Source organism: Myotis yumanensis, unplaced genomic scaffold (genome assembly GCF_028538775.1).
Source record: "Myotis yumanensis isolate MYYU_CA2020_CCGP unplaced genomic scaffold, mMyoYum1.0.hap1 SCAF_170, whole genome shotgun sequence".
Classification (NCBI taxonomy): Eukaryota; Metazoa; Chordata; class Mammalia; order Chiroptera; family Vespertilionidae; genus Myotis; species Myotis yumanensis.
The window spans coordinates 16716-41941 of record NW_027223921.1 but is presented as its reverse complement, the minus strand read 5'-3'; the positions used below and the strand labels follow the sequence as shown (position 1 = coordinate 41941).

General features: G+C 52.2%; 1 protein-coding gene across 2 annotated transcripts; it reads left to right on the top strand.

Annotated features, from left to right (window-relative positions):
- Window positions 1-1089: 1089 nt before the first annotated feature.
- LOC139001210 (sodium/glucose cotransporter 4) lies at window positions 1090-24357 on the top strand. 2 transcript variants are annotated; one of them, XM_070402937.1, is made up of 14 exons: window positions 1090-1292; window positions 2930-3001; window positions 4003-4107; window positions 4408-4572; window positions 5382-5487; window positions 6191-6271; window positions 6560-6765; window positions 6931-7066; window positions 8096-8203; window positions 10467-10617; window positions 12359-12527; window positions 16468-16683; window positions 18192-18357; window positions 21904-24357. In XM_070402937.1, the coding sequence occupies exons 1-14, from the start codon at window positions 1137-1139 to the stop codon at window positions 22110-22112; spliced, it is 2046 nt and encodes a 681-aa protein (XP_070259038.1). In that variant the 5' UTR covers window positions 1090-1136; the 3' UTR covers window positions 22113-24357. The 2 variants fall into 2 exon arrangements, with proteins under 2 accessions (XP_070259038.1, XP_070259039.1); XM_070402938.1 differs by having other exon boundaries at window positions 21914-22063.
- Window positions 24358-25226: the final 869 nt, after the last annotated feature.

Below are 25226 nucleotides of genomic sequence, written 5' to 3'. Positions count from 1 at the left end.
CTAACAGATTGGTGGCTGCTGTGGGCCCAAACCTGCTGGCCTAGGGGAGGGAAGTGCAGGGGGTGGGGTTCAGCCTCAGGCATCTGGAGGATGGGGTTGGGGGACAGTGTATGTGGGCAGTGGAACCCTGAGGGCCAGGGTGGCCCTCCCTTGGTGTGTGTAGGGGGGCATAGGAGGAAGTCACTCACTGGCACTGAGAGGTGGGGAGGGCGCAGGCCATGCTGACCGAGGACACAAGCTCAGAGTCCCTTAGCAACCGGCCCACCATCACCCTGAAGGTCACTGAGCCCCACAGCTGGGACTGGAAAGCGGCCACCGGGGTCACGGGCGGATGGTGTCCCCTGGGCACAGGGTGCTCTGTGTTGTTTTCAGGATGCTCCTTTGACCCAGTGCGGGCAGGAGCATGGGCTGAGCTGTGAATTCTGCCTGTACTCCTGGCTTCAGGGTCCTGCACTGTAACAAAAGGGAAGGTGACCCCGGCTGGGCTGGAGGCAGGAGCAGGTGAGGGGGATGCTTTGCAAGGGTAACAGCAGGCTCCTTCCTCTCTGGTCTCCTCCCGCTGGGCAGAAGGAAAGTTGCATATAGGTGACCAAGAACCTGGATCAAGTCCAGCTCTGTCTGCCTTTACGTCCCTGAGTGACCCTCCCCTCCCTGGGCCTCAGTTTCCCCTCCACACAAGCAAGAGCTGGAACACTTGACTTCTGAAGGGCCTTCCAGCTGCAGGGTTCCAAGACTCTGCTCCTCTCCTTCTCCTCCTCTTTCTCTTCCTCCCCTCCTTGTCCTCCTCCTCCTCCTCTTCTCCCCACGGGGGGTGAGAGTTTGTGCCTTGGTGCATGTGCCTGTGTGTGCCTGCCTATACCTGTGTGTGCCTCTGTGTGTGTGTGTGTGTGTGTGTGTGTGTGTGGTGGGGCAGGAAGAGAAGAGGGAGAGGAAGGGGGAAAGGGAGAGGAGGGAGAGAGGAAGGGGGAGTGGGAGAGAGCCCACAGAGGGGAAAGGGTGGCCAGGACTTACCTGCCAGTGGGGCTGGGCTTTCTCAGCAGCTGATGGCACTGGGCTGTTTAATCATTAAAGGAAAGGAATGAAGCCAGGAGCACCTCAAAGTCCAGCCGGGTGGTGAGCGGCTCTCACCAAGGAGCATGGAGCTGGCAGCGCCAGGGCTCGGAGCTTCAGGAAATGGGGTCAGGACTGCGGCAGCTCGGAGCTCGGCACCAGGCCCCGGGGCCAGCCTGCACCCCTACGACATCGGGGTCCTGGTCGTCTATTTCATCTTCGTTGTGGGCGTGGGGGTCTGGGTGAGTAGCTGTGGAGGTTGGGAGCCGGCAGGGGAGGCAGAGCCACACTCTCATCTCTGGCTGGCCGGGAGCTGGGGCAGGGCTGGGCAGAGGAAGGGGTGGGAGTGGAAGGGTCTCATCAGCCCCCCTGTCAGAGGCAGCAGACTGGAGCCGGAGAAGGGTGTGACTGGCCTGAGGTCACACAGCGAGCCAGAGGCAGGCCAGGCCTGAGCCCCTCTCCTGACTGCCTGACTCTGTGCACCTGCTGCCTCCGCCCCACCCTACCCGGTCACCCTGATCCCATTCCTTCCCGCCTCAACAAGCTGAGATGCCCAACTCCCCGGATGCTTGACTCCTGGCCTACCCCACCCTCCACTCATTAGTGTTGGGCAGGAAGCAGAGCTTTCTAAAGGAGCCGGGCTCCTGTGTTCACGGGAAGGGAGCCAGGCAGACCTCTAGGTCCTTCTGTGGTCCATTGTCCCCCTGAGCCTCAGTGCCATAGAGAGGCAGGCTCTGAGGCCAGCGAGCCCTGAGCTCACACCCCAGCTCCCGCATCCCCGCATGCCCTGGGAACCTCCGAAGCATCTCTGAGCCTCCGTTTACCGTCTGGACAATGAGAATAAGGACCGCAGCACAGAGCGGGCACGACCCTTCCGTGACATCTGGCTCAGGGCCCGGCACACAGGGCAGCCATAAAGGGCTGCTGTCATCACGGAAGTATTGGAGAGAAATGCCGGAACCTTTAGACTCTGCTGTGAGGCCGATGGTGCCTGGAGCCCAGCTGGTCACTGACGAGGCTGTGGCGAGGGCAGGATCCCTCTCTGGGCCTTGGTTTCCTCATCTGTAAAGTGGTGAACAGTCCCTGCCTCCCAGGACTGGTGCGAGGAAGAACAGGCCACACAGATGACCCCTGGCTCGGCGGGGGGTGGAGGGGGTGTGGGGAGAAGCACCAGCTCCATGGAGGCTGGACAGGTGGCTCCCTGACTTAGGCCTAGTGATTAATGTGTGAAATTAGTGTTTTCTGCTCCCCTGACCTCCCCGAGGACCAGAGGTGACACTGGAACATTTGAGGAAGGGTCGAACAGTCACCAGCCCTGCACAGCCAATCGCTGCCCTGTGGCTGATCAATGACGTTTCCTCCGGGGAGAGAAGCGTCTACATCTCCCTTTCCTGCCTCCCCTTCAGTGCTTCTCCCTCCAGACCCAGTCAGAGGCCTGGCAGCATCTTAATACCAGCTTTGCACTTACCCTCCCCAGTGAGGAGTCCCGGGGGGAGGAGGGGACAGGTCGGCCTCCCTGCAGCAATGGATGCCTGAGACTGAGACACCAGCCCAATTTCTGAAACACAGCTCAGACAGAGGGGAGGGAGGGGACCACAGTGCACGGTAGCACTCATGTGTATGTGTGTGCAGCTCTGTGCCATGGTGGGGGCTGCGTACCCCCACTAGCCCCTGGCTCTTCACAATGGTTCTGGGAGACATGCACAGAGGCTCAGAGAGGCTCAGACCACCCCAACGGCTCGTAGAATAAAGATGATGAAAACCTGCCTCAGTTCTCCCCTCTGCATCCACTGAGCCTGGGCCGAGGGCGGGGAGTCTGAGTGAGGGCAGAGGCTGGGAAATCTCGGGAAACCCTCACCTCTGGCCACTTCCTTTCCAGTCGTCCTTCCGAGCAAGCCGAGGCACCGTTGGCGGCTACTTCCTGGCGGGGAGGTCCATGACCTGGTGGCCGGTGAGTTGAGCTTCTTCCCTCCCCTTCTCCCCCATCCAAGTCCCCTTTTCATCTCCCACCTGTTCCCAGGAAACAGCCCCAGGTGGGTTTCCTGGCTCTTGGCTCCTTCTCTCCAGTCCCAGTGCACCTGCCACCTGAGCGACCTTGCTCTGGACACCTCCGACAAGTGTCCACTGGCGCCCTCTCATGGCCGCAGGCCAGACCTACAGGGAGATGGTCCACAATGTTGTCCTAGAAAGCAGGGTGGCACTGGGCAGATGGACTCACAGACAGCATGACTGCTGAGCTGGAGGGATGGGGGGGGGCGGGGTGGGGGGGCACTGTGGGGGGCTCGTGAGGGCTCGCAGGAAGCTCCAACCTCCAGACAGTGGGAGTGGGACCAGCAAAGATTTTCTTGGGAAGGTGACACATCAGCTTATTACTAAAAAGCAGGTAAATTAGGGAAATCATAGATGTAAATCTCCCACAGCCTCCCGGAGCTGATCCTGAGACCCTTATGACCCAGGCTCCCCATCAGCTGACCGTGTTCTCTCCCCTCCGTTTCCCCTTCCTCCTCTCTGGGGGCCCTTAGGTCCATGGCCTGAGTCAGCGCTTCATCCTCCCTGTGTGGACCTGCTCCCGTGGCTTCCTTCTTTCCTACTTTGCTACCCTCACTGGGAGGCCTGGAGCCACTGTCTGTTCTTCCTCACATTATTTCCTTTCTTTGTAAGTTGGGAAGATTAATACTCATCCCTGCAAACCTTTGTGGAGATCAAGTTATTAGCACACAAAATACACACAAATCCTTGCACGGCACCCGGCATACAGCAGGCCCCCAATAGCTGTCAGTTCCATCCCTCTTTCTCTTCGCTCCCCCATTTCCTCTCCTCCCCCTGATCTCAGATTCCACAAGTCCAGGTCCTCTCTCCCCGCCACGTCCCAGCTCCTGAAGCTCATAGGAGACTCCAGGTTGAGTCAGATGAAAACTGACCCCTGGTTCTTGACCCACTTGTGCCTTGCAGATCGGAGCATCTCTGATGTCCAGCAATGTGGGCAGCGGCCTGTTCATCGGCCTGGCTGGGACAGGCGCTGCTGGAGGCCTTGCTGTGGGCGGCTTCGAATGGAATGTAAGGAAGCTGGCCCGGGGTTTCTCGGGGATACCAGGGGTCTGAACACACACCCCCACCCCTGGCCTTAGCCCTGAGAGGACCCTCAGATGTGCTTGGGGGGGAACCCATTTTATGGATGAAGAAACCAAGACCTGGAGGAGATAGAGGGACCGTTGGCGGTCACACAGGACTGAGATCAGGTCCCGGGTCCCTTACCTCCTGCTCAGGGCTGTCCTCCACATGGCACCACCTCTCTGTAGGGGACACTCGTCCATATGCATCCAGAACATGGACACCAATTTCTCTCCACTCTCCCAGGCAACCTGGCTGCTGCTGGCCCTCGGCTGGGTCTTCGTCCCTGTGTACATCGCAGCCGGCGTGGTCACAATGCCGCAGTACCTGCAGAAGCGATTTGGGGGCCAGAGGATCCAGGTGTACATGTCTGTGCTGTCTCTCATCCTCTACATCTTCACCAAGATTTCGGTGAGTACCCTGCAGTGTGGCCACCCTGTCTCCGAGAATGCAGAGTACCGGGCACGGCTTATTGCTGGATGGATGGGTGGATGGGTGGATGGATGGGTGGATGGATGGATGGATGGATGGATGGATGGATGGGTGGATAGATGGATGGATGGATGGATGGATGGATGGATGGATGGATGGAAGGGAGGATGGATGGATGGATGGATGGATGGATGGATGGATGGATGGAAGGGAGGATGGGAGAAAGGAAGAATGAATCCAAGTACCTTCAGCGCATGCTCTCCCTCAGTGGTAGGTAATCAGAGATGGATGGTGTTTGTTGAGTGAATGACAGTCCCTCCATACAAAGACCTCACAATCTAGAGTTCATTCATTCCTTTCATCTTTCTGTCACTGATTCTTCATTCAGCACCATGCATTAGTTGCCTAGAATGTTACAGTTTAGAATATAGGTCCTTATTCTTTCTCCATTGACCTAACCTTAGAAAACAAAACTGCGTCACATGATTTGCCCAAAGGGCCAGCTCTGGGACTGGAACTGAGGCTGGGGTCCTGTGACCCATCCATGTGTCCTGCCTTCCACCATGTTGTAGTCCTGTAACGGGTTCATAGAAGTCATGGACTGGGACCGCCTCTGCTCTGACACCTCCATGGTGGCTCAGCGCCTGCACGGCCCACCTCACCCACTCAGCACAGTGCTGAAGTCTTGTCCTCATGGTGTGAGGAGGGCTGACAGCAGCTGGTACTGCTGAGCGGGAAGGTGACACCCTGGGGCCACACCCGGTGACCTCCTGGTCGTGTCTCTGCAGACTGACATCTTCTCTGGAGCCCTCTTCATCCAGATGGCCTTGGGCTGGAACCTGTACCTCTCCACGGTGGCCTTGCTGGTGGTGACGGCCGTCTACACCATCGCTGGTAGGGCCGGGGGAAGGTCACCTCAGGGTGCAGGGCCGGAGCAGAGACATAGAGGCAGGGAGAGGCGGAGAGGGAAGCCCGGGGCCACTGAGACACAGTGGGAAGAGCTGGAGGAGAGAGATGTCAGAGGGAGGGGCAGAGAACCAGAAACAGGAAGAGCCAATGACAGAGAGAGACAGAGAGGTAGGATCAAGCGAAAATGCAGAAGAAGTGACAAGAGGCACAGTGACCAGAAAAAGGGGACACACAAGGGCAGGAACAGGAGGCAAGAGCCAGCCCGAGGAGGCAGAGAAGGAGAGGCCCTGAGAGATCCTGAGAGAGCCTTCGTACCAGGAGCAGGGCAGGGCAGGGGACTGTCACCTGGACTAGACTGCAGGCTGCTTCAGACTAAAGCCACAAAGCCCCTCCTGCAGAGCACCCGCACTGGCCCGGCTCCTGGGACGCGGGGGCTCAGTGGGCCTGGGCAGACGGGGGTGTAAATGGGCGTCCAGGTTGGGGAGGGGCATCCTGGCAGAGTTACCAGCTCACAAAGGGATAGACTCAGGATATCAAAGAGGCGCTGGCCAGGCAGCTCGGGCAGAGGGGAGCCCACCCGCTGAGATGGTGCGGTGTCCTCTCCAGTCTCCCCAGGGTGGCACACGCAGGGCGGGAGCAGAGAGGAAACCTTGGTGCTGACTGATGAGCCCTCTCCTTGGGTCCCCAGGGGGCCTCACAGCCGTGATCTACACGGACGCTCTGCAGACGGTCATCATGGTGGGGGGAGCCCTGGTCCTCATGTTTCTGGGTAAGGAGAACTGAATACACCCCACCTTGCCCCTAAGTCCCTCTCTCAGCCAGTGTGGCTCCTGTCACCTCTGTGATCAGGACTTCCTGGGGCACGGAGCCATACCCGCCTCAGGGCTAGGGACATGCTCTCTATGCCAAACCAACGGAGCCTCACAGCCCTTCCGCATTTCCTCATCTTGGGCCAGTTCCAAGCCCAGGGACTCCACGCGGGACTGGGAGCTGGGGGGCATGTGACAGGCTCAGTGGGGCTCAGGGCTGCTTCACTCACTGAGGTCTCCCCCCACAGGCTTCAAGGAGGTGGGCTGGTACCCGGGCCTGGAGCAGCGGTACCAGCAGGCCATCCCCAATGTCACAGTCCCCAACACCACCTGCCACCTCCCCCGGCCTGACGCCTTCCATATGCTTCGGGACCCTGTGAGCGGGGACATCCCTTGGCCAGGCCTCATTTTCGGGCTCACGGTGCTGGCCACCTGGTGCTGGTGCACGGACCAGGTGATGCCCCAGCCAGGCGGGCCCCGCCCTCCATGAACAGGGGTGGCTCCTGCGGGAAACTGGGCATCCGGATGCAGGGGGTTGGGACTTGTTCTGGGACCACCGCGGGGGCACAGGCAGTGACCACGTCAGAGCCCACCTGTGGCCTCCGCTGGTGCCTTTCAGGTCATTGTGCAGAGGTCTCTCTCCGCCAAGAGTCTGTCCCACGCCAAGGGAGGCTCCGTGCTGGGCGGCTACCTGAAGATCCTGCCCATGTTCTTCATCGTCATGCCCGGCATGATCAGCCGGGCCCTGTACCCAGGTGAGAGCTGGAGCAGGCAGGGGCTGCACAGTCCTTAATAAGAACATGGAGTAGTGCCCGGCCAGTGTGGCTCAGTTGGATGAGCATTGTCCTGTGCACCAAAAGGTTGCCGATTGGATTCCCAGGCAGGACACATACCTGGATTGTGGGTTCGATCCCCTATTGGGCCACATACAGAAGGCAAACAAAAAAGAACATAGTAGTATGTTAACCTTTGTTAACATACATACGGTAACTATGTAAATAGTTCAAACATACAATAACTACTTCAGTAGAAAAATTTGCATCTGAATGTCATTTTATTTTTTTATTATTATTATTTTTTAATATATTTTATTGATATTTTACAGAGAGGAAAGGAGAGAGATAGAGAGTTAGAAACATCGATGAGAGAGAAACATCGATCAGCTGCCTCCTGCACATCTCCTACTGGGGATGTGCCCGCAACCCAGGTACATGCCCTTGACCGGAATCGAACCTGGGACCTTTCAGTCCGCAGGCCTACGCTCTATCCACTGAGCCAAACCGGTTTCGGCCTGAATGTCATTTTAAATCCTGCCTTTCCTTTACAAGAGAAAGACCAGTAAAGTGTTCTTGGTGCCTTCCAAGGATATTTGCCTTTTATCAGGATACTAGAGGCCCGATGCATGACATTCATGCAAGAGTAGGCCTTCCTTCCCCCAGCTGCTGGCACTGGCTTCCCTCTGGCACCCGGGACCCCGGCTTCCCTCACAGCCCCAGCTTCATCTGGAAGGTCGTCCAGAAGGACAGCTGGTCTAATTAGCATATTACGCTTTTATTATTATAGAGAAAGCCTAAAGCTAACGAGTCTACCAGCTTTGTGGGTAATATATGGCAGAGAAAGTTACCATAGTAAATCCTGGTACCCAGTCAGCCACCTGTCCTTTGACCCTCAGGCCCAGCACAGTCCCCAGTGGACACTTCCCGGTGGCGTCAGAAAGCAAACACTGGGCCATCCCGAGAAGGCCCTCGATTATCCGTCTCTAACTGCCATCACCTCTTGTGCAGATGAGGTGGGCTGCGTGGACCCTGATGTCTGCCAGAGAGTCTGCGGGGCCCGAGTGGGATGCTCCAACATCGCCTACCCCAAGCTGGTCATAGCTCTCATGCCCATTGGTGAGTCCCGTGTCCTCCGGCCACCAGTCACTCCCACCTCCAGCCGCCTCCAATCGCCACTGCCCAGGAGGGGTTGCATTCAGGATGGACATGGGCAGGGAGAGGGAATAAAAACATTCACATCCCCATCCCCTCCCAGTACACACACACACACACACACACACACGTGTCCATGAGACACTGCTCTGTGCCCTGGTCCCTGAGATGCAGAGATAAAGGGCAGGGCCCTACTCTCGGGCTCCACGCAGTCCCCAGGGTACTCAGGGTGTAGAGGCCACAATACAATGTGACCAGTGTGGGGACACGGTGGGGCGGGGGGAGCCCTCAGGAGCACCTGGCTCACTTTGGGGGAGTATAGGGCCCATTTCTCAGAGGACAGGAAATGGAATTGAGGCCTGAGGAGCACCTCAGGCAGAGCTGGAGGGCATGGGAGATGTCATCCAGAAGGAGGGGCTGCACATGCAAAGGCCCGAGGCTGGGAGAGCATGAGGTCTGGGCTGAAGGTGGCCCATATGGGCTCAGATGCAGGAGGACTGGAGACAAGCATCATGGAGAGGAGTTGGCGGCCACACCTAGAGCAATGGATGTCAGGGGAGGGGGGTTTTAGGCCAGCATCCACAATTGCATTTGTGCTTTGGGGGACCAATCTGCCTGGAGTTCAGCTTAGGGGCAGCAGGATGATGATTTACAAGGGGCTTGCAGTGGTCTTGGTGAGGGGTGATGGTGGCTAGGACCAGGTTGGTGTCTTTAGCGATGGAGAAAAGAGGTTTAAAAGATATACATGAGGCAGAATTGGCAGGACTTGATGACTGGGTGTATTTGAGGGACAAGAAAGACAGAGGGACTCAAACGGGACATGGGAGAAAGGCAGGTTTATGAAGGGAAGTAGGTGAGTTGAGTTACCCCTCCCCTCACCACCAGTAGAATAAGAAATGAATCAAAGAAATAGTAGAGAAAAGAAGGCGGGGGAGGCCCAGCAATGACAGAGCAGCCGCAGAAGGAGGTGGGCGGGAGAGGAGCCCAGGAGGGGTCTGGGATACCTCTGAGGGAGGAGTCTGATGTGGAGACTAGAAAGATATCCTATATAATAAAGAGGTAATATGCAAATTAACCCTCATGCCATCATAAGATGGCTGCGCCCACAGCAGAGGTGGGGTTCTTGTGACAAACCATAACAAGCGATCATCAGGGACTTGAGGCTGTGTGGCACCGGGCTGGGGCGGGGACCTGAGGCTGCACCCCCCGGCCTGGCGGGGCTTGACAGGGGTGGGGCTGGCCAGGTCTCAATCTCGCCCAATGGGGGTGTGGCCGGCTGGGTCTGGGTCTCGTGTGATTTCGAGGCACACGCGGGTGGTTGGGGACTTGACTCTGGGTCCCATGGCACTCCCAGACCCTAACAGGAGGAAGATTTTCATATACATTTTACTAATTTTCTTTCATCTCTGACATTTCTATTATAGAGAAAGGGCAAATAGCAATATTAAAATATTTGCTCTAATTAATTCCCTTTTAATGTGCACGGATTTCATGCACCGGGCCACTACTTATTAATAAAAGGAAGAATCAACGCCCCAGAGTAGATGCTGGCCTCGGTGTAGGACACCTTGAGTCTTCCAGGGAGACATGCAGGTGGTGGCTAAAGATTTGGACTGAGGGCGGGAGGGGCCAGAGGTGGGCCAGGTGGGGGGTCCCTCTCTCGGGTGAGCAGTCATTTTCCTGGAGGCTTGGTCATGAGAGGCAGGGACTTTGGGGATCAGTGGAGCCAACCTCTTGCTGCAGGAGGAAAAATTGGCCCTAACGTGAAGGACTCCCTTAGTTCAAGGATCACACAGCTGGTTGCCTGCAGAACCAGGAAACAAGCCTGGGCTGCTACTTCCAGGCCAGGGCTTTGCCTGGCGCCAATTCAATGAAAAAGGAAAACACTGAAAACGTTTAGTAACGTCACCTTCTCCCCACCAGCGACCACTAGCAAGTGTCTGCCAGCTCTGACACCCACACGAGATGTCAGGGCTGTCACACCCCTTCCTGGGGAGATTCGGGGAGGGCCCTGGCTCCCCCAAGGCCACAGAGCAGGCAGAGGCAGGGCGGGGCCAGAGCCCAGTGTCCAGCCCCGGATTCCTTATCTGCTGGGTGGGAACCTCAGCCCGCACCTTCCCCATCCCACCTCCACCCCAGACTCCTGGCTCTGCGGGCGCTGCAGCCTCCATGGTGCCCGGCAGGGCCTTCACGGCCAGTTGTCCACAGAGACCTCATCTCTCCCCAGGTCTGCGGGGCCTGATGATCGCCGTGATCATGGCCGCCCTCATGAGCTCGCTCACCTCCATCTTCAACAGCAGCAGCACACTGTTCGCCATTGACGTGTGGCAGCGCTTCCGCAAGAAGGCAACGGAGCAGGAGCTGATGGTGGTGGGCAGGTGCGCTGGCCCATCCGTGGGCGCCCCTTCCTGCAGGCAGACCCTCTCCCCTCTGCTCCCTGCCTGGGTTGCCCTGGGAGGTGTGGCTGGGTTGGGTCCAGGACTGGCAGTCAGAGTGCCTAATTCTAGCACCAGCTTCCTCCTTGACCTCAGGTAAGTCCCTCCTGGCTCTGGGCCCCTCCTCCCTGTCCAGAACAAGGAGAAAAAACTCTCTTCCCTACTGTTCAGCTTTCTCTTGCAATTGATCAACAGGGTCAATGAGAAGCTGACAAAGAGTTAAACAGTGAAAGGTGAACTGTATAAATGGGAGGAAGCTAGCAAGCGGCTCACCCTCTAGGTCTTTCGGACCAGTTGCTTCCCAGGATATCAGAAAGGCCTTAACTTACTCCATCAGTCTCACCCAGAGCAACCCCCTTGGGTCATGCCTTTGTGCTGGGGACACAGGGAGGACTTGTATGGCCCTGCCCTGAGGATGGAAGAGTTTAATGAGAAAGGCAGAAACATGGGAAGTGCAATGAGGGACCTGCATCAGTAAAGTCATTTGTACGAAGTTTGTCTCCAAAGAAGGCAGAGCCTCCAACACCAGGCTAAAGAGTTTGCATTTACCTTGTTGGAATCAGTTTCATGCTTTTCAGAGTATAATGGTGGCTAATTTTTCTTTGTCACCCAGGCTGGGGATTTGTAGTTTACATAGAGTTAAGGGGCCCTTTCTGAAATCTGTGCTTCATAACTTAAGGCTCCATAAATAACTCAGGTTTCTGGACTAACGTGTTCATTCCCCCCTTTGGGAAGATGGTCTTTGAGTTTAGATAACTTGCTTTTTTCCACCTCCCTGCCTTTACATGCACTATTCCTTCCACCACAGTGCCTTCTGCCCACAGCTGCCCAATAGAGTCCCACTGCCTGCTTGCTCATATGTTTTGCATGCAGGACAGATGGTGCAGGCGAGGATGAGCAGGAGGGAGGTCACTTGAGTAACTGCTGCTTTAGTGGGGGCCTGAGAAAGAGAAAATGTGAAAAAAGAAGAGGAAAGGATTGGTGTGCTGAGAGATTTCTAAAAGAGTGTCATTTGATATTTGCACACTAAACTGCCAGGTTTTAGACACTTATTTCATCAACCAGTGGGGTTCTGGTACCATCTGCTGGCCATATGCATTATTGCACTCAGCACATCCAAGAAAAGTTTTTCAACCTGGTCACACACCTGCAAAATCATGCATGGAGTGCATTTTGAGGACCTGAGCCTGAGCCTCGATCAGTTGTTGGGGAGTCAGGATATGAAAGTGGAGTCTTTTTTATGAGCCAACTGGCAACATGAGGAGGAGACACTTAGAGTTGGAGAAGCTTAGAGAAGGAAGAAGTCACCGGAGTCCGGAGACATCCTGGAGAAGGGGGCTGCTCTGCACAGGATTTGATAAAAAAGAGAAAGAAAGGCATCCCCAGCAAAGATCCAGAGGTCATTTACTGAGGTGGGTGGTGGGGTGAAAAGTATGGATTCCTCTCTGAAGAGTGAGTCTATTTAAAAAGCCTTGACCTCTTAGGTCCTAGAATTCTGATATTCTGGGATTTCAAGAGCCTAAATTTCTGGACTCATCCTTTGGGATTCTAGTTCCTAACATTCTCTGATTCAACAAGAATGCATTCTCCCCTCTCTCTTCCTGGCTCCCAAGCATCACCTTCACCCCACCCCACACTCTGCTACCCTGAGGGCTCCTCACAGCACCCTGTGCCCTCCTGGCAGAGTGTTTGTGGTGTTCCTGGTCGTCATCAGCATCCTCTGGATCCCCATCATCCAAAGCTCCAACAGTGGCCAGCTCTTCGACTACATCCAGTCTATCACCAGCTACCTAGCTCCACCCGTCACTGCCCTCTTCCTGCTGGCCATCTTCTGCAAGAGGATCACAGAGCCTGTGAGTACAGCAGTTCACTACACGTTAGAGAGCTGGTCTGGCCTAACCTGGCCTCTCTGTGACCTTGCACAAACCAACTGCCCCCTCCCCACCCATAGCATCTGGTCTAGATTCATTCATTCACTCAGTAAACATTTATCAATCTTGAGGTTTCTCTATTTCTTCTCATTACAGCAGTCCCTTTAGCATTTTTTGTAATGCTGGCTTGGTGGTGATTAACTCCTTTAGCCTTTTTTTTTCTTTTGTCTGGGAAGCTCTTTATTTCACCATCTATTTTGAATGATAGCCCTGCTGGATAGAGTAATCTTGATTTCAGATCATTGCTTTCCATTACCTTGAGTACTTCATGCCATTCCCTTCTGACCTGTAGAGTTTCTGATGAGAAATCAGCTGACAGCCTTATGGGAGCTCCTTTGTAGGTAACAAATTGCGTTTCTCTTGCTGCCTTTAAGATTCTCTCTTTGTCTTTCATTTTTGGCATTTTAATTATGATGTATCTGGGTGTGGGCCTATTTGGGTTCTTCTTGCTTGGGACTCTCTGTTTCTCCTGAACTTGTGTGACTTTTTCCTTCACTGGGTTAGGGAAGTTTTCTATTACTAGCTCCCTTTCTTCCCCTTCTGGTACACCTATTATGTGAATATTGTTACATTTCATGTTGTCCCACAACTCCCTTAAGTTATTCTCCTGGTTTTTCATTATTTTTTCTTTTTGGTTCTCTAATTGAGTGATTTTTTTTCTACCCTGTCTTCTAATTCACTGATCTGATCCTCAGCTTCCCTGAATCTTCTGTGTAGTCCTTTAAATGTGTTCTTTATTAGTGCTATATCATTCTTTATTTCCAACTGTTCTTTTTTCATAGTCACTATATCTTTTCTCATGCTATTGAGTATCTTTACCATCATTATTCTGAACTCGATATCAAATAAATTTCTTATCTCCATTTCATTTATCTCCTCCTCTGGAGAATTCTTATTTTCTTTCATTTGAGGGTTGTTATTTTGTCTCCCCAATTTGGCTGCTTATTTGGGTTTGTGACTGTGTATTAGGTAGATCTGCTCTCAATCTCTAGTGCAGGATATTATCAAACACTGTTTCTGACTAATTAGATCAGGCAAAGACTCAAAGCCTCCAGAGACCTGCCTCTGCCTGCAGACTGATTGCATTTGGTCTTGAGTAGCCCTCAGGCAATCATCCACAGGTGTGGAAAGAGGTTTTACAACAATGTGGGGCATTTGCTTCTGCCTAGAGGCTAATTGTTATTCTCAATCTCTTAATGGACCTCAGAAACTTCACACTGTGGGGCAAGGGGTTTTCCAATAGAATGAGTCAACTGCCTTCCCCCCAGGCAAAACCCACCTGTATAGCAAAGGTCTGCCTGAGAAAGATGACCTCCCCAGCATAAGGGAATGATTCAGCACAGGAAACCAGGGTGTCTGCCTTCTGAGCTCTAGCCCCAGAACCCCCAACCCTGGCTTCTACTTACACAGCTTCAGTCCACTCTGCCGTTCCTCTGCTGGAGCACGAAGAGAGTGGCTTCATGTAAAATGTTGTGCATTGGCCTTTTAAAAGAATGCTTGCATATCCAGCCATCACTCCCTGACAGTCAGCAACCCTGCTGCTTTTCACAACCATGCGTTTTGTGGGCACCTTTCTCAGTTCTGATGGGGGACCCAGCTTGGGGATTAGATCTCAGAGTTCTCAGTGGCAACCCCAAACTGAGATATTGCTCCGGAAATACAGCTGCTGTCTGTGGGAGCCAGTCCAGCCTTTTCATGCCTCTGCCCTTCCTACCAGTCTCTATTTGGTCTCCACTTTCCATCCTTGGTTCTCTTCAGCTAGTCTTCAGTTGATTATTTGGTTTTGGGGTAGTTTTTTTTTTTCTTTTGCATTTTAATTGCAATGCCAATTTGGTCCTAGGACAGTGATGGCGAACCTTTTGAGCTCAGCGTGTCAGCATTTTGAAAAACCCTAACTTAACTCTGGTGCCATGTCACATATAGAAATTTTTTGATATTTGCAACCATAGTAAAACAAAAATTTATATTTTTGATATCTATCTTATATATTTAAATGCCATTTAACAAAAAAAATCAACCAAAAAAATGAGTTCGCGTGTCACCTCTGACACGAATGTCATAGGTTCGCCATCACTGTCCTAGGAGCATGTCAGTGTAGCATCCACGTAGTCTGCTGCCATCTTTAATCCCAGTGCCCTCTTGTGGACATTCTGAGAACAGCACCCTAGAAAGGGATTAGTCTCAATGGTGCTGTCTTCTGGATGTTCTGAGAACAGCACCCTAGTAGAAGAAGAAAAAAAACATTTATCAATCTGGGATGCCATATTTACAAGGTTCATATAGGTCTGCCATCACAAGGCCAGCCAGGAGGAAATATAATTCAATAAACAATAAGAAGAAAGAATAATGGCTGCTAAGATAGTAAAGAACAGGAACATCTAACCTATAAGATACTTTGGAGGGGGTCATGGAAGCCTTCCTGGAGGAAGCAACATCTGAGCTGAGTCATGAGGGGTTATGAGAGGGGGAAGAGTATTTCAGACATGAGGAACAGTGTGTGGAAGCTCACAGATGAGACGAGAATATCTCTAGGCTCTGTTTCATCTCTAACATTATAAGGGTTTATATGCAGGCAAAAAGACAGCGATGATGATGATGAAATGAAGTGTGAATTTGCAGGGGTGCTTACACACATGTTATTCATGAAATTGCACTGAAATATAAAAGAAGCCTGTGAGGAGCTTGAGGTAGGAGGACTATAACCCTGATTACTCCCTAGAACAGTTTAGAAAACCCCCAGATCTTCCGGCTATACAGCCCAGATCTGGGGTCAGGAGGAAAGGGACATCATGGACAGGACTCCACAGGAGCCACATGAGAGCCTGAGGTCATGGCCAAGGAGATCATAGGAACGCCTCTCCCAATGGACTATGAAGGAAGGTGTCCACTGGTGCCTTTTGTTGGCAGAGGTCCAATCTCCCTGCTGATAGTCACGGTGCACAGCAAAACTCAATTGAACTATGGAAGTTTCTGCTCATTTCAGAATTTTTGAAATCTAGATTGGCATCTCAATTTTAAAAATAAAACTCTTGCCAGGACCGGTTTGGCTCAGTGGATGGAGCGTCGGCCTGCGGACTGGGGGGTCCCAGGTTCGATTCCGGTCAAGGGCATGTGCCTGGGTTGCGGGCACATCCCCCGTGGGAGATGTGCAGGAGGCGGCTGGTCGGTGTTTCTCTCCCATCGATGTTTCTAACTATCTATCTCTCTCCCTTCCTCTCTGTAGAAAATCAATAAAATATATTTAAAAAATAAATAAATAAATAAATAAAAATAAAAATAAAACTCTTACATAAGGAAACAGAGGTTATAAAGAAGATATGGGAGGTGCCAGAGCTTTCTTATATATATGTACACACACATATATATATACAGGAAAAAAATAGAAGCAACATTGATTTCTGATTTATCACAACAGAAAGTTGTTCCTTGCTTATTACAAAAATCGTATTCCATTCTGCGTGACTTCCCTTCAAAGGGAACTGAGTCAAGACAGTGTTTCCCTTCCCTGTAGCTTGCTCGCCTGACTTGAAGATTAAGCATCTACACTTAGTACTCATTCATTTCTCCTGTCATTGCACATGAGAAAACTCTGAGTCAGCAAGGCTGAATCACTGCGTCAGTTATTCTGGAATGGAGCCGGGGTCCAAATCCTGGTCCGTCTGACTCAGGAGCCCATGTTATTTCCTATACCCCACTCTGTCTGCCTTTACGTTAAGACAAAGCCTTAGCATTAATTCACTCCTATGGATCCGCAAACACAGTAACAACCAGTGGGAGAGAGATTTGGGTGCAGGGTGGTTTTAATCTTCCTAGAGCCTCCCATCTGGATCTCACCCCTGCCTGGTCTGCCCTCTCTCCACAGGGAGCCTTCTGGGGCCTCATGTTTGGCCTGGTGGTGGGGTTCCTGCGCATGATCCTGGAGTTCTCCTACTCAGCCCCAGCCTGCGGGGAGGTGGACCAGAGGCCGGCTGTGCTCAAGGACTTCCACTACCTCTACTTTGCCCTCATCCTCTGTGGCCTCACTGCCATCGTCATGGTCATTGTCAGCCTCTGTACAACCCCCATCCCTGAGGAAGAGGCAAGTGGAGAGCTCATACTAACCCCCTCCCCGCCCCAAATGCCTCCCCATCCCCACCACCGAGTTTAACTTCATTGGGTGATGATCTTACCTGCTGCCATACAGATGTCCCGGGGAGAGGGAACTCATTGGGTTATTAATTCCCAACTGAAAAGTAATTCGTTCAATTGAAAGATTACTCAGTGAGCATCTACTATGTGCCAGGCCTATGTTGGTGTTACAAAGATGAGTGGTCTCCCATAGCATCTGTCCACAGTGGGGTGTATGGGGGCTGGGCACAGACACCCACATAAACAGTTGCTCTACCAAGAAGAAAAGCAGAAGTCCCGGTCTCAAGGCTGAGCACTGAGAAGAGGCAGTCACCCCTGGGAGAGTTCCTGACAAGGCCGCTTTGAGTTGGATCTAGAAGAATGAGTAGGGACTGGTTGAAGAGTCAAGAAACAATATATGAGAAAAGAAACAGAGTCTACTGGAGTAAGAGCTTAATTGGGAGTTCACCCCTCTCCCATGCTGACAATTTACCTGTCCTTGGACATGAGGCCCAGTCTTCAGTTCTGAAACCTTTTATTTTCTTTAGAGCAAAAGAGCATTCATTTGCTCCAGCTGCCTTAACAAGGTACCACACACAGCCTGGGTGGCTTAAACAGCAGGAATTTATTTTATCACAGTTCTGGTATCTAGAAGCCTGAGATTGAGGTGGTATAGGGTCGTTTCCTCTGAGGCCTCTCTCCTTGGCCTCCTCCCCCTGTGCCTGTCTGTGTCCTAATCTCTTCTCATAGTGACACCAGTCCTATTGGATTAGGGCCACTCTAAACACCCCATTTAACCTTAATTATCTCTTTAAAGACCCTATCTCCAAGTACCAGCTCATTCTGAGGTACTGGGGTTTAGGACTTAAACATGTGCATCTGGGGAGGGGGACACAATTTAGCCCATAACTAAGCCCATGCCAGAAGCTGGGCCCTGAAACACTAAGCGGAAATCAGTATAAACACCCCTCACCTGTGTGGTGCCTTAGAGGTTGCAACTCTTACCCTGGTGGCACTAATTCCTACAAACAAGCGGGTAATTCACAGGTGAGCAGAGGAGGCAGTTCGTTTTATTTCTTGCTTCATTTTTGCAACTGGCTCCAGGCTGAATCCCTTCAATTCTTTCTAAATCCCAGGACTCAGAGTCTCTTCCCTGTTCCCAAAGTTTGCAGTAACTCTCCATTGCACTGTTTTTAAGAGAAATCAACTCCTAGCCTGACTTTGGGAGCCTTTCGTCATGGGGTTCCTACCTCCCTGCACCTGACTTTGTGTGTTTCAGCACGTGGCGTGGCTCAGGGAGAGCAGGTTTTCAAAGGAAGTGGAGGCCAAGCTAATAGCCAAGCCTTCCCTCCCATCTCTGCGCTTGCTCCTGGCACCCCTCCCTGCTCTGAGGTTCCCCCATGAGGGGCCCCTCTAATTTTACAGCGTGATTTCCCTTCAAAGAGAACTGAATCAAGACAGCATTTCCCTTCCTTCCAGCTCGCTCGCCTGACATGGTGGACACGGAACCACCCCCGCTATGAGCTGGAGAAGGAAGCCCACGAGGACACACCAGGGACATCGGAGATGGAGATGCCACCTGGCGTGCACGCTGCAGGAGGCGAAGGGACCCAGAACCCCAGCCAGGGCCCGGAGCAGCACGGAGGTAGGCTGAGGGTGTGCTGGGGTGCTATCACAGAGGAGTTATGGGGACAGATACTGGGTCACAGGTCCCCTAAGACCCCATCTAGGGGTCATTGGGGATGAGGTCTCTGTAAGAGTCCATACACTATCTTTCCTCCCTTCCCACATGCCTATCAAACAATGTGAGGAATAAGACAAGTAAGGCAGATGGGAGCCAAAATATTGCCCCCATTACTGATAAAGTGCAGGTGGAAAGATCTGGTTTATATCCTCGGGGAGGTGTACTTCCTGACACTGAACCCCAGCATTAGACAGAGGGACCCATCAGTCACCTACCCATGAGCACTGCACTGCCCAGGAGGAGGGTGGGAGTGAACCAAGTGAGCCCTCCTTATCCTTCCCAAGCCTGCCACAGGAGGTCCCTTCACCTCTCCGGGTTGAATGAATCTAAGGGCAGAAAATCAAATCAAATCAAAGGGTGTGACATTACTTGAGTTCCATCCACATGGAAGGAAGCCTCAGGTATGGCAAAGAAACAGCCCCCCTCCTCCCCACACACACACATTTTATTATTTATTTCCTATTGGGCTTAATAATCTGCCTAGAATCACACAAAAGTATGGTCATTTTCATAGGAAGAGAGCAGATGTGTCCATACAGTGTCCTCCTGAGCTGCTGGTGGGCCATACAAATACTGCATCCTAGAGATTCTTTTATTATTATTATTATTAACTTTTGAATTTTAATTTTAAAAAAATCTTTATTGTTGAAAGTATTACATATAACCCCCTTTGTCCCCCATTGACCTCTTCCAGCCCGCTCCTACCCCCCACCCCAGACCCTTATCACCCCATTGTCTTTGTACATGGGTTGTGCATATATGCATACAAGTTCATTGGTTGATCTCTTCCTACCCACTCTCCCCTGCCTTCCCTCTGAGGTTGAACAGTCTGTTCCTAAATGTATTAGAATATATATGAATCCAATGTCCTCCAAGACCACACAGTCTAAAGTCGGAAGTTGACATAAGACATACTGTAGCTGGTTTAGATGCAATGCGTCTATGACCTCCCTGCAGGGCGCTTGAATACCAATGTTAAGGCATTCTGATTTAGTGACACCATAGAGATTTCCCAAAGTGTAAGATTCCCAAGGAAAAACTAATGTCAGCAGTGGTAAAATCGTTTGCAATTTAAAGCCCCACATCAATTTTTCTTGCCCTGATGAGTTAAAATTTTAATTAAATTTAAGTCCTAAATGTACTTCCTGCTTCAGATGGAGGAGCCCAGTGCTGGGTGGAGTTGGGGTGCCTTCAGAGGCTGCCCTCTCCCATTGGGGTAGGCAAGAGCTCCATCAGGGCTTCAAAAAGGTCTTCATTCCATCCCCAGCCACTGGTGTGACAAACTTTTAATAATTTCAGCAAGTTTAAGGCATAGATAACGTTATCCAAGCACCAGTTATTGGCCCCACACAGCTGGCAGCTACGCCACTTGGCTCCCACGTCTTTGCCGGATTCTAGGAGCCCTGAGCTTCCCTGAGGCCTGAGAAGCCTCCACCATTCTTGAGCCCTTCAGCTTTGCCAAGGACGCTGACTCTACAGAAACAGCCACTTGCCTAGAGGTTATGACATCATAAGCTCCAGAATATGAGCTCTACTGACACCTAAGATCCAAGCTTCTTTTTGTATTTTCAAGATCCAAGCTTCTTGACCCATCTGTCCACTGTTTTAAAAAGCTATCCGTAATGGGGAATGTAATTTTTTATGGGCTCACTTTTATTAGCACCAATGAAGCTTGAAGTCACCAGCCCTAGTCTAACCTGGTGCCCCAATTTTGCTTTGCAACATGTAACTCCTTAACTCCTTTTCGAGCTTTGAGGTCCATCTGCCAGATGTTAGGGTCTCAAAACTGCTTCTCATTCCTTCACCACCAGGACCAGGTCTGGTCCCTATAAAATGCATGGTGTGGAAGAAGCAGTCTGAGAGCACAGCTCTTTGCAGGTGAGGCAGCTGCCGAGAGGAGGAAGGAGGAAGGGAAGGAGCCGAGAAGGTAGCTCCCAGAGGGAAGGAGGGTACGGCTTGTACTCTCCCCAGCTCAGCCCCACGACTAGGCAGATTTGCATGGTCATGGGCAGCCCTGCCTGGTGGCCCCCAGATCCAGGCAGAGCCTCTCTCTGGAGCAGCAGAGAAATGACTGCTCCCTGTGGGTGACTTGCTCCCAAAAGGGACAGAAGAGGCACAGAGTCAATCAAGTTCAAAATGAGAGACAAATCCCTCCCACCCACCAGGAGGAGGGAAAGGACAGGGAGAGACAAGAGCCCCTTCCCTGCCAAGGGACGTGGGGGGTGGGGAGGAAGCACCACCTGTGAAGGCTGCAGGCAGAGGAAGCCTCGCCTGCCCCACACTCACGCTAAAAAGCGAAATGGCCGTACCCTTCTGAGCCCTAAGAACAGACACTCAAAGACAAGAACAGCAGAGCAGATCCAAAGGAAGGATACACATCCAAGCTACAGATAGGTTTAGCTTTATTAAGTGACTCAAAAGACAGTGCTGGGACCGGCTTGTAAAACGATAGAGCTTAGTGCACTGAGAGCTGGACTCGTCTTCTTCCTCTTCGTGCAGCTTTGGAGCTACATGACCGTAAGCAGGTGACTTCCTTTCTCCAAGCCCTTTCCCTCCTCTGTGCAGTGAAGGAACAAGACTACATGGTAGCCAGGGTCTTCGTATCCCTGAGACTCCATAGTCACATTGAACTCACCAAGTGCCAAAGCCATGAAGATAATAAAACATTCCAATGGGCTGGGTTCAGCCTCAGTGAAAGGCTTTTTATTTGAATTTTATTTTAATATATTAACTGTTAATCCAAAAGAACTTTGATAATATGTATTTTCTTTATTCATTCTTTTAAAGTTAGCTTTTATTGAAATGTGCGAGCCCCTTCTCCAGGCTGGCAATGCTGTGTGTGTGTGGCACGGTCTCAGGCACATGCAGAGCATTGCTTTCCCTAGAGCCTGTCCCCACTGCTCAGCACTATGACTCTTTAAGGTGCTGTCAAATCTGCATTTTCATTCCATGAACAGAACAACCTACAGAACAGGGCATACACCCCTGACCTATTTGGGAGGGAAAGACCCTGGGCTCAGAGAAGCTGAGCAGTCTGCATGTGGCCTCAGTCAGGGGATGGCAGGGGCGTCTGCCTGTCTGGCTCCACTGCTGCCTCTTTCCTGGGCGGGGTGATGCTCCCCACTGCGTCCTCCTGTAGCTGTGTGATCTGAATTGGGATGAACAGCATTATCCTCACCCCTTAACACACCACCATGGAGATGCTTCTGCTGATGGCTGGGTGCGTGGCCAGGGTCAGAGCTTGGTAGAGTCCCAGCTCAGCATCCAGGCTATGGCTAGAAGGAAGGACTAAGTTGATTGTCTCACGGCCCCCCTTTTTCTGTGCACTCATCCTTCTCTACTCTTTCTCCCCTCTCTCTCCCTCCCCTGCTCTCTCATCACTCTCCTTTTTGACCTTGCCTTGCCACTCCCTCCTGCTTCCCTCCCCCTCTGGCCTTTGTCCCTCAGCCCCTCGCAGGTCCTGGGGAAAGCTGCTCTGGGGCTGGTTCTGTGGGCTCTCCGGGGTCCGGGAGCCGGCCCTGAGCCCCACGGAGAAGGCCGCGCTAGAGCTGAAGCTGACCAGCATTGAGGAGGAGCCGCTCTGGAGACGCGTCTGCGACGTCAATGCCGTCCTCCTGCTGGCCATCAACGTCTTCCTCTGGGGCTACTTTGCCTGACTTCGAGGACCTGGCTTCACCCGAGACATGAAACACAGCCCAGCCTGGCCGGTCACAGACAGGCCGGCCTCCCACCTTGCTGTCCAAACTGCAGACCACCCAGGCTGAGACTGCAGGACGCCTGGAGAGCCCCTGACCCAGCCTGCACGCGTGGCTGGTGGTGAAATGGAGGCCCAGAGAGAGTGCTGGGGCTGCCCAGAGCCACACAGCAGGATCCTCCCTGGTGTCCTGGATCCAGCTCTCTTGCCATTGCATTACCTTAAAGTCCTACCTCAAAAACGCTGTGTCACCTTCTTGGTGAGTCTTCTCAGAGGCATTTACTCAACATGTGTCTTGAGGTTAGAAAGTGGAAGATACGAAGGAAAGGAATAGCGAGCAAATTGCAGAAATCCACGTGCATCTTTGCTCACCCATATCCCTTCCTTCTCCCCCTTCTCCTTCCCTTCCATCACTGGTTCCCAATCCCCCGTCAACTATTCCTGGCAGGCATGTACCCGGAAGGACCTTCCACTTCCACTGGGGGCTCCATGTGGTGGCCGCCAGGCCCACAGGAGTGAGGGCCCTGGTGGGATGCAAGCATGGTGACAGGTGGTGCTCGGGGCAGGGGCCTGGGGTAAGGGACTCTCCTCGGCACTCCTCCAATCTGCCTCTTCCCGATCTCACCTCCACACATGTGCACATCTCCACGGCCTTGAGGAACTGAGGGGAAATCATGCCACAATCAGGAAGCAAAAAGTAGTGGAAAATGTCTAGATTGGAGGGTCACATGGGCTGGGCCATGGCTGGTCCGTTGTCCTCTTTGTATGTGAGAGCAATGGCACCCTTCCTTCTGGGTGCACGTGACTCCTCACCAGGGGTTCACAGGCGGCAACCAGAGCTTGGGCTGCATGTCCACCCCTCCGTGCCCTCTTACCCAGGTGCATCTGTGCAGGGCACCACCTGCACACCCGTGAGTGGCAGCCCTGCCGTGCTGGGGAGTGGCTGTGGCTGGGAGGTCAGCAGGGGCTCGCTCAGGGACGAGGTTCCCTGCTGAACTTGGGATTTCCTCGCCTCTTCCCTGGATGGCCGCACTAGTCTCTTAACTGTTATCTCTGTTCTCGGCCTCTCCTCTTCCAACTCACCGTATGCCCTATAGCGAGAATAATCTTTGTAAAAACACATCTTGTGTCATGTTCCGGTTCCAGGTTCCCTCTGTGTGATGTTTCCTAGCTAGGCATGAGGCCTTGCTAGCAAGACTCCCAGGGTTCAGCCCAGGGAATGCTTTGCCCCAGTCAAAGGTACCCTGTTCTCTGCCATGGTTAAGAGCAGGGACTTGGAAACCTGAACTTCTGGAACTAAATCTTAGCTCTGCCACTTGCTAACTGGATCATATTGACAAAGTGGCTTAGGCTCTCTCTCAGTTTCTGTTCTATAGAATGGGGATGGCAATTGCAGTTACTTCATAGAGTTGAGACAATCAAATGACTTAATTCACATAAAGTTTTTTTTAAAAGTACCTGGCACATAATTACAGTGCTCAATGAACAGTCGCTATTTTTACTACCATTAAAAAGTAGCAGGTAAGGGGCACACAGGAGGCCTGGCCAGATTGGAACTGGACTTTGGAGGATGAACAGGAGTTTTCTAGGAGGAGTCATACAAGGTAGAAGGACGGGGTGTGCAAAAGTGCATGCAGAGTTCCCATAAAATAGGGATATTTACTCATTTGCAAATACCAACCCTATACATTCACTTTCCCCTTATATATCATGCCTCTCTCTCATCTCTAAGGCAGTGAGCTTTACTGACCAGGGACAGGAGAGAATGGCCATTTGGCCACTGTAGCAGTGGCTGTGGCCGCCCCACTCATGTCCCCAGGCACTCACCAATCCTGTGTTGGCAACTTCCTGCTGAAGCCCTTGCAACTCTCCCCTGAGGGCTTTCTCTGGCTGTAGACAAATCCTGGCTGCCTGCAGAGAACAGTCTGGAAATGCTGGGAATTCGGAGCCTGGGAGCAGCCCTCAAACAGTGGCAAACAGAGGGAGTCGGCGGCTGAGCACTGCCAGTCCCGGCCCATCCAGAGGGACAACTCAGAGGCTTGATCTACACCATCTCCAGCAGTTCTCAGGGGACTGAGCCCCAGCCGCCCCGTTAGCCTGCTCATGACCACATCTGAATAGCGGCCTTCCCTCCCCTGTCTCATGCCCCCTCTCTCCTGCGTGGTCTCCTGGGAGCCCCTTCCAAATAAACCACAAACTTGCATCTGGTTCCATGTACTGCTTCTGAGGAAACCAAATAAGAGAGTCTTTTACAACTTGAGGGTGCTCTGTCCAAGCTTAATTTTGTTGTAAGTTGCTCTGTGACACCCTTCCCCCACCCTACCCCCCACTCATACCTCAGTTTCGGCATCCTTAGTAAGAGAGTGCAAGGTTTAAATTATATTAGATGAAATCCAAGAAGCCTTCCAGTGCTGACATGGTGTGCTGATTCATTCCCACATTTGTCTCCCTGGGGCTGGGGGCGCTGGGGCGGGGGGGGGCGGGGGGGGGGGCGGGGGGGGGGGGAGTGGAGGTGTGCAGGGGAAGCCAGCCGCATGCTAGCCCACTTGAGTGGAAACAGTGCAAATAGAAAAACACTGAAAAGTCGTTTTCAGAGAATTGAAATGGGTTTGCCAGGAGCAATAATAACATTAAGAAGTAGCTTTGGACTGTGAAAGGGCAATGTTTAAAAACAAATGGTGCTCTTAAAAAGACTATGAAGAAATGTTTTTGAAAGTGATTTGCAAGTGAGCTGGGGCACAGAGCACTCAGCTTAATATGTGAGGCCCGTGACTGTGTCCCTGGGTGTGAGAGTTCACGCCGGTTGGAAGGGGGTGGACACCGCTCAGAAGCCCGGGTGCGAGTGTCAGTTTTCCATTAACCTAGAAGTGCTGCCTCTCTGGATGTCCAGCCCTAGGTGAGATTACTGCAATTTCTTCTTTTCTCCAGAGTGAGAAGCCGGGAGCACTTTAAAGGTTCTATATAAATATACATCCTAGATATTTAAATGGAGCTAGTTACAGTTTACTTTCATATTTCAACATCAAATCTCAGCTTTAGCCCGGGCTCACAAAGTAGAAATGTCAGATTTTTACTG

Coding starts and splice junctions, on each gene's coding strand:
- LOC139001210 (XM_070402937.1), top strand. CDS start 1,137: ATGGAGCTGGCAGCGCCAGGGCTCGGAGCTTCAGGAAATGGGGTCAGG. Junction 1,293..2,929: donor TTGTGGGCGTGGGGGTCTGG/GTGAGTAGCTGT, acceptor CTTCCTTTCCAG/TCGTCCTTCCGAGCAAGCCG. Junction 12,528..16,467: donor GCAAGAGGATCACAGAGCCT/GTGAGTACAGCA, acceptor CTCTCTCCACAG/GGAGCCTTCTGGGGCCTCAT.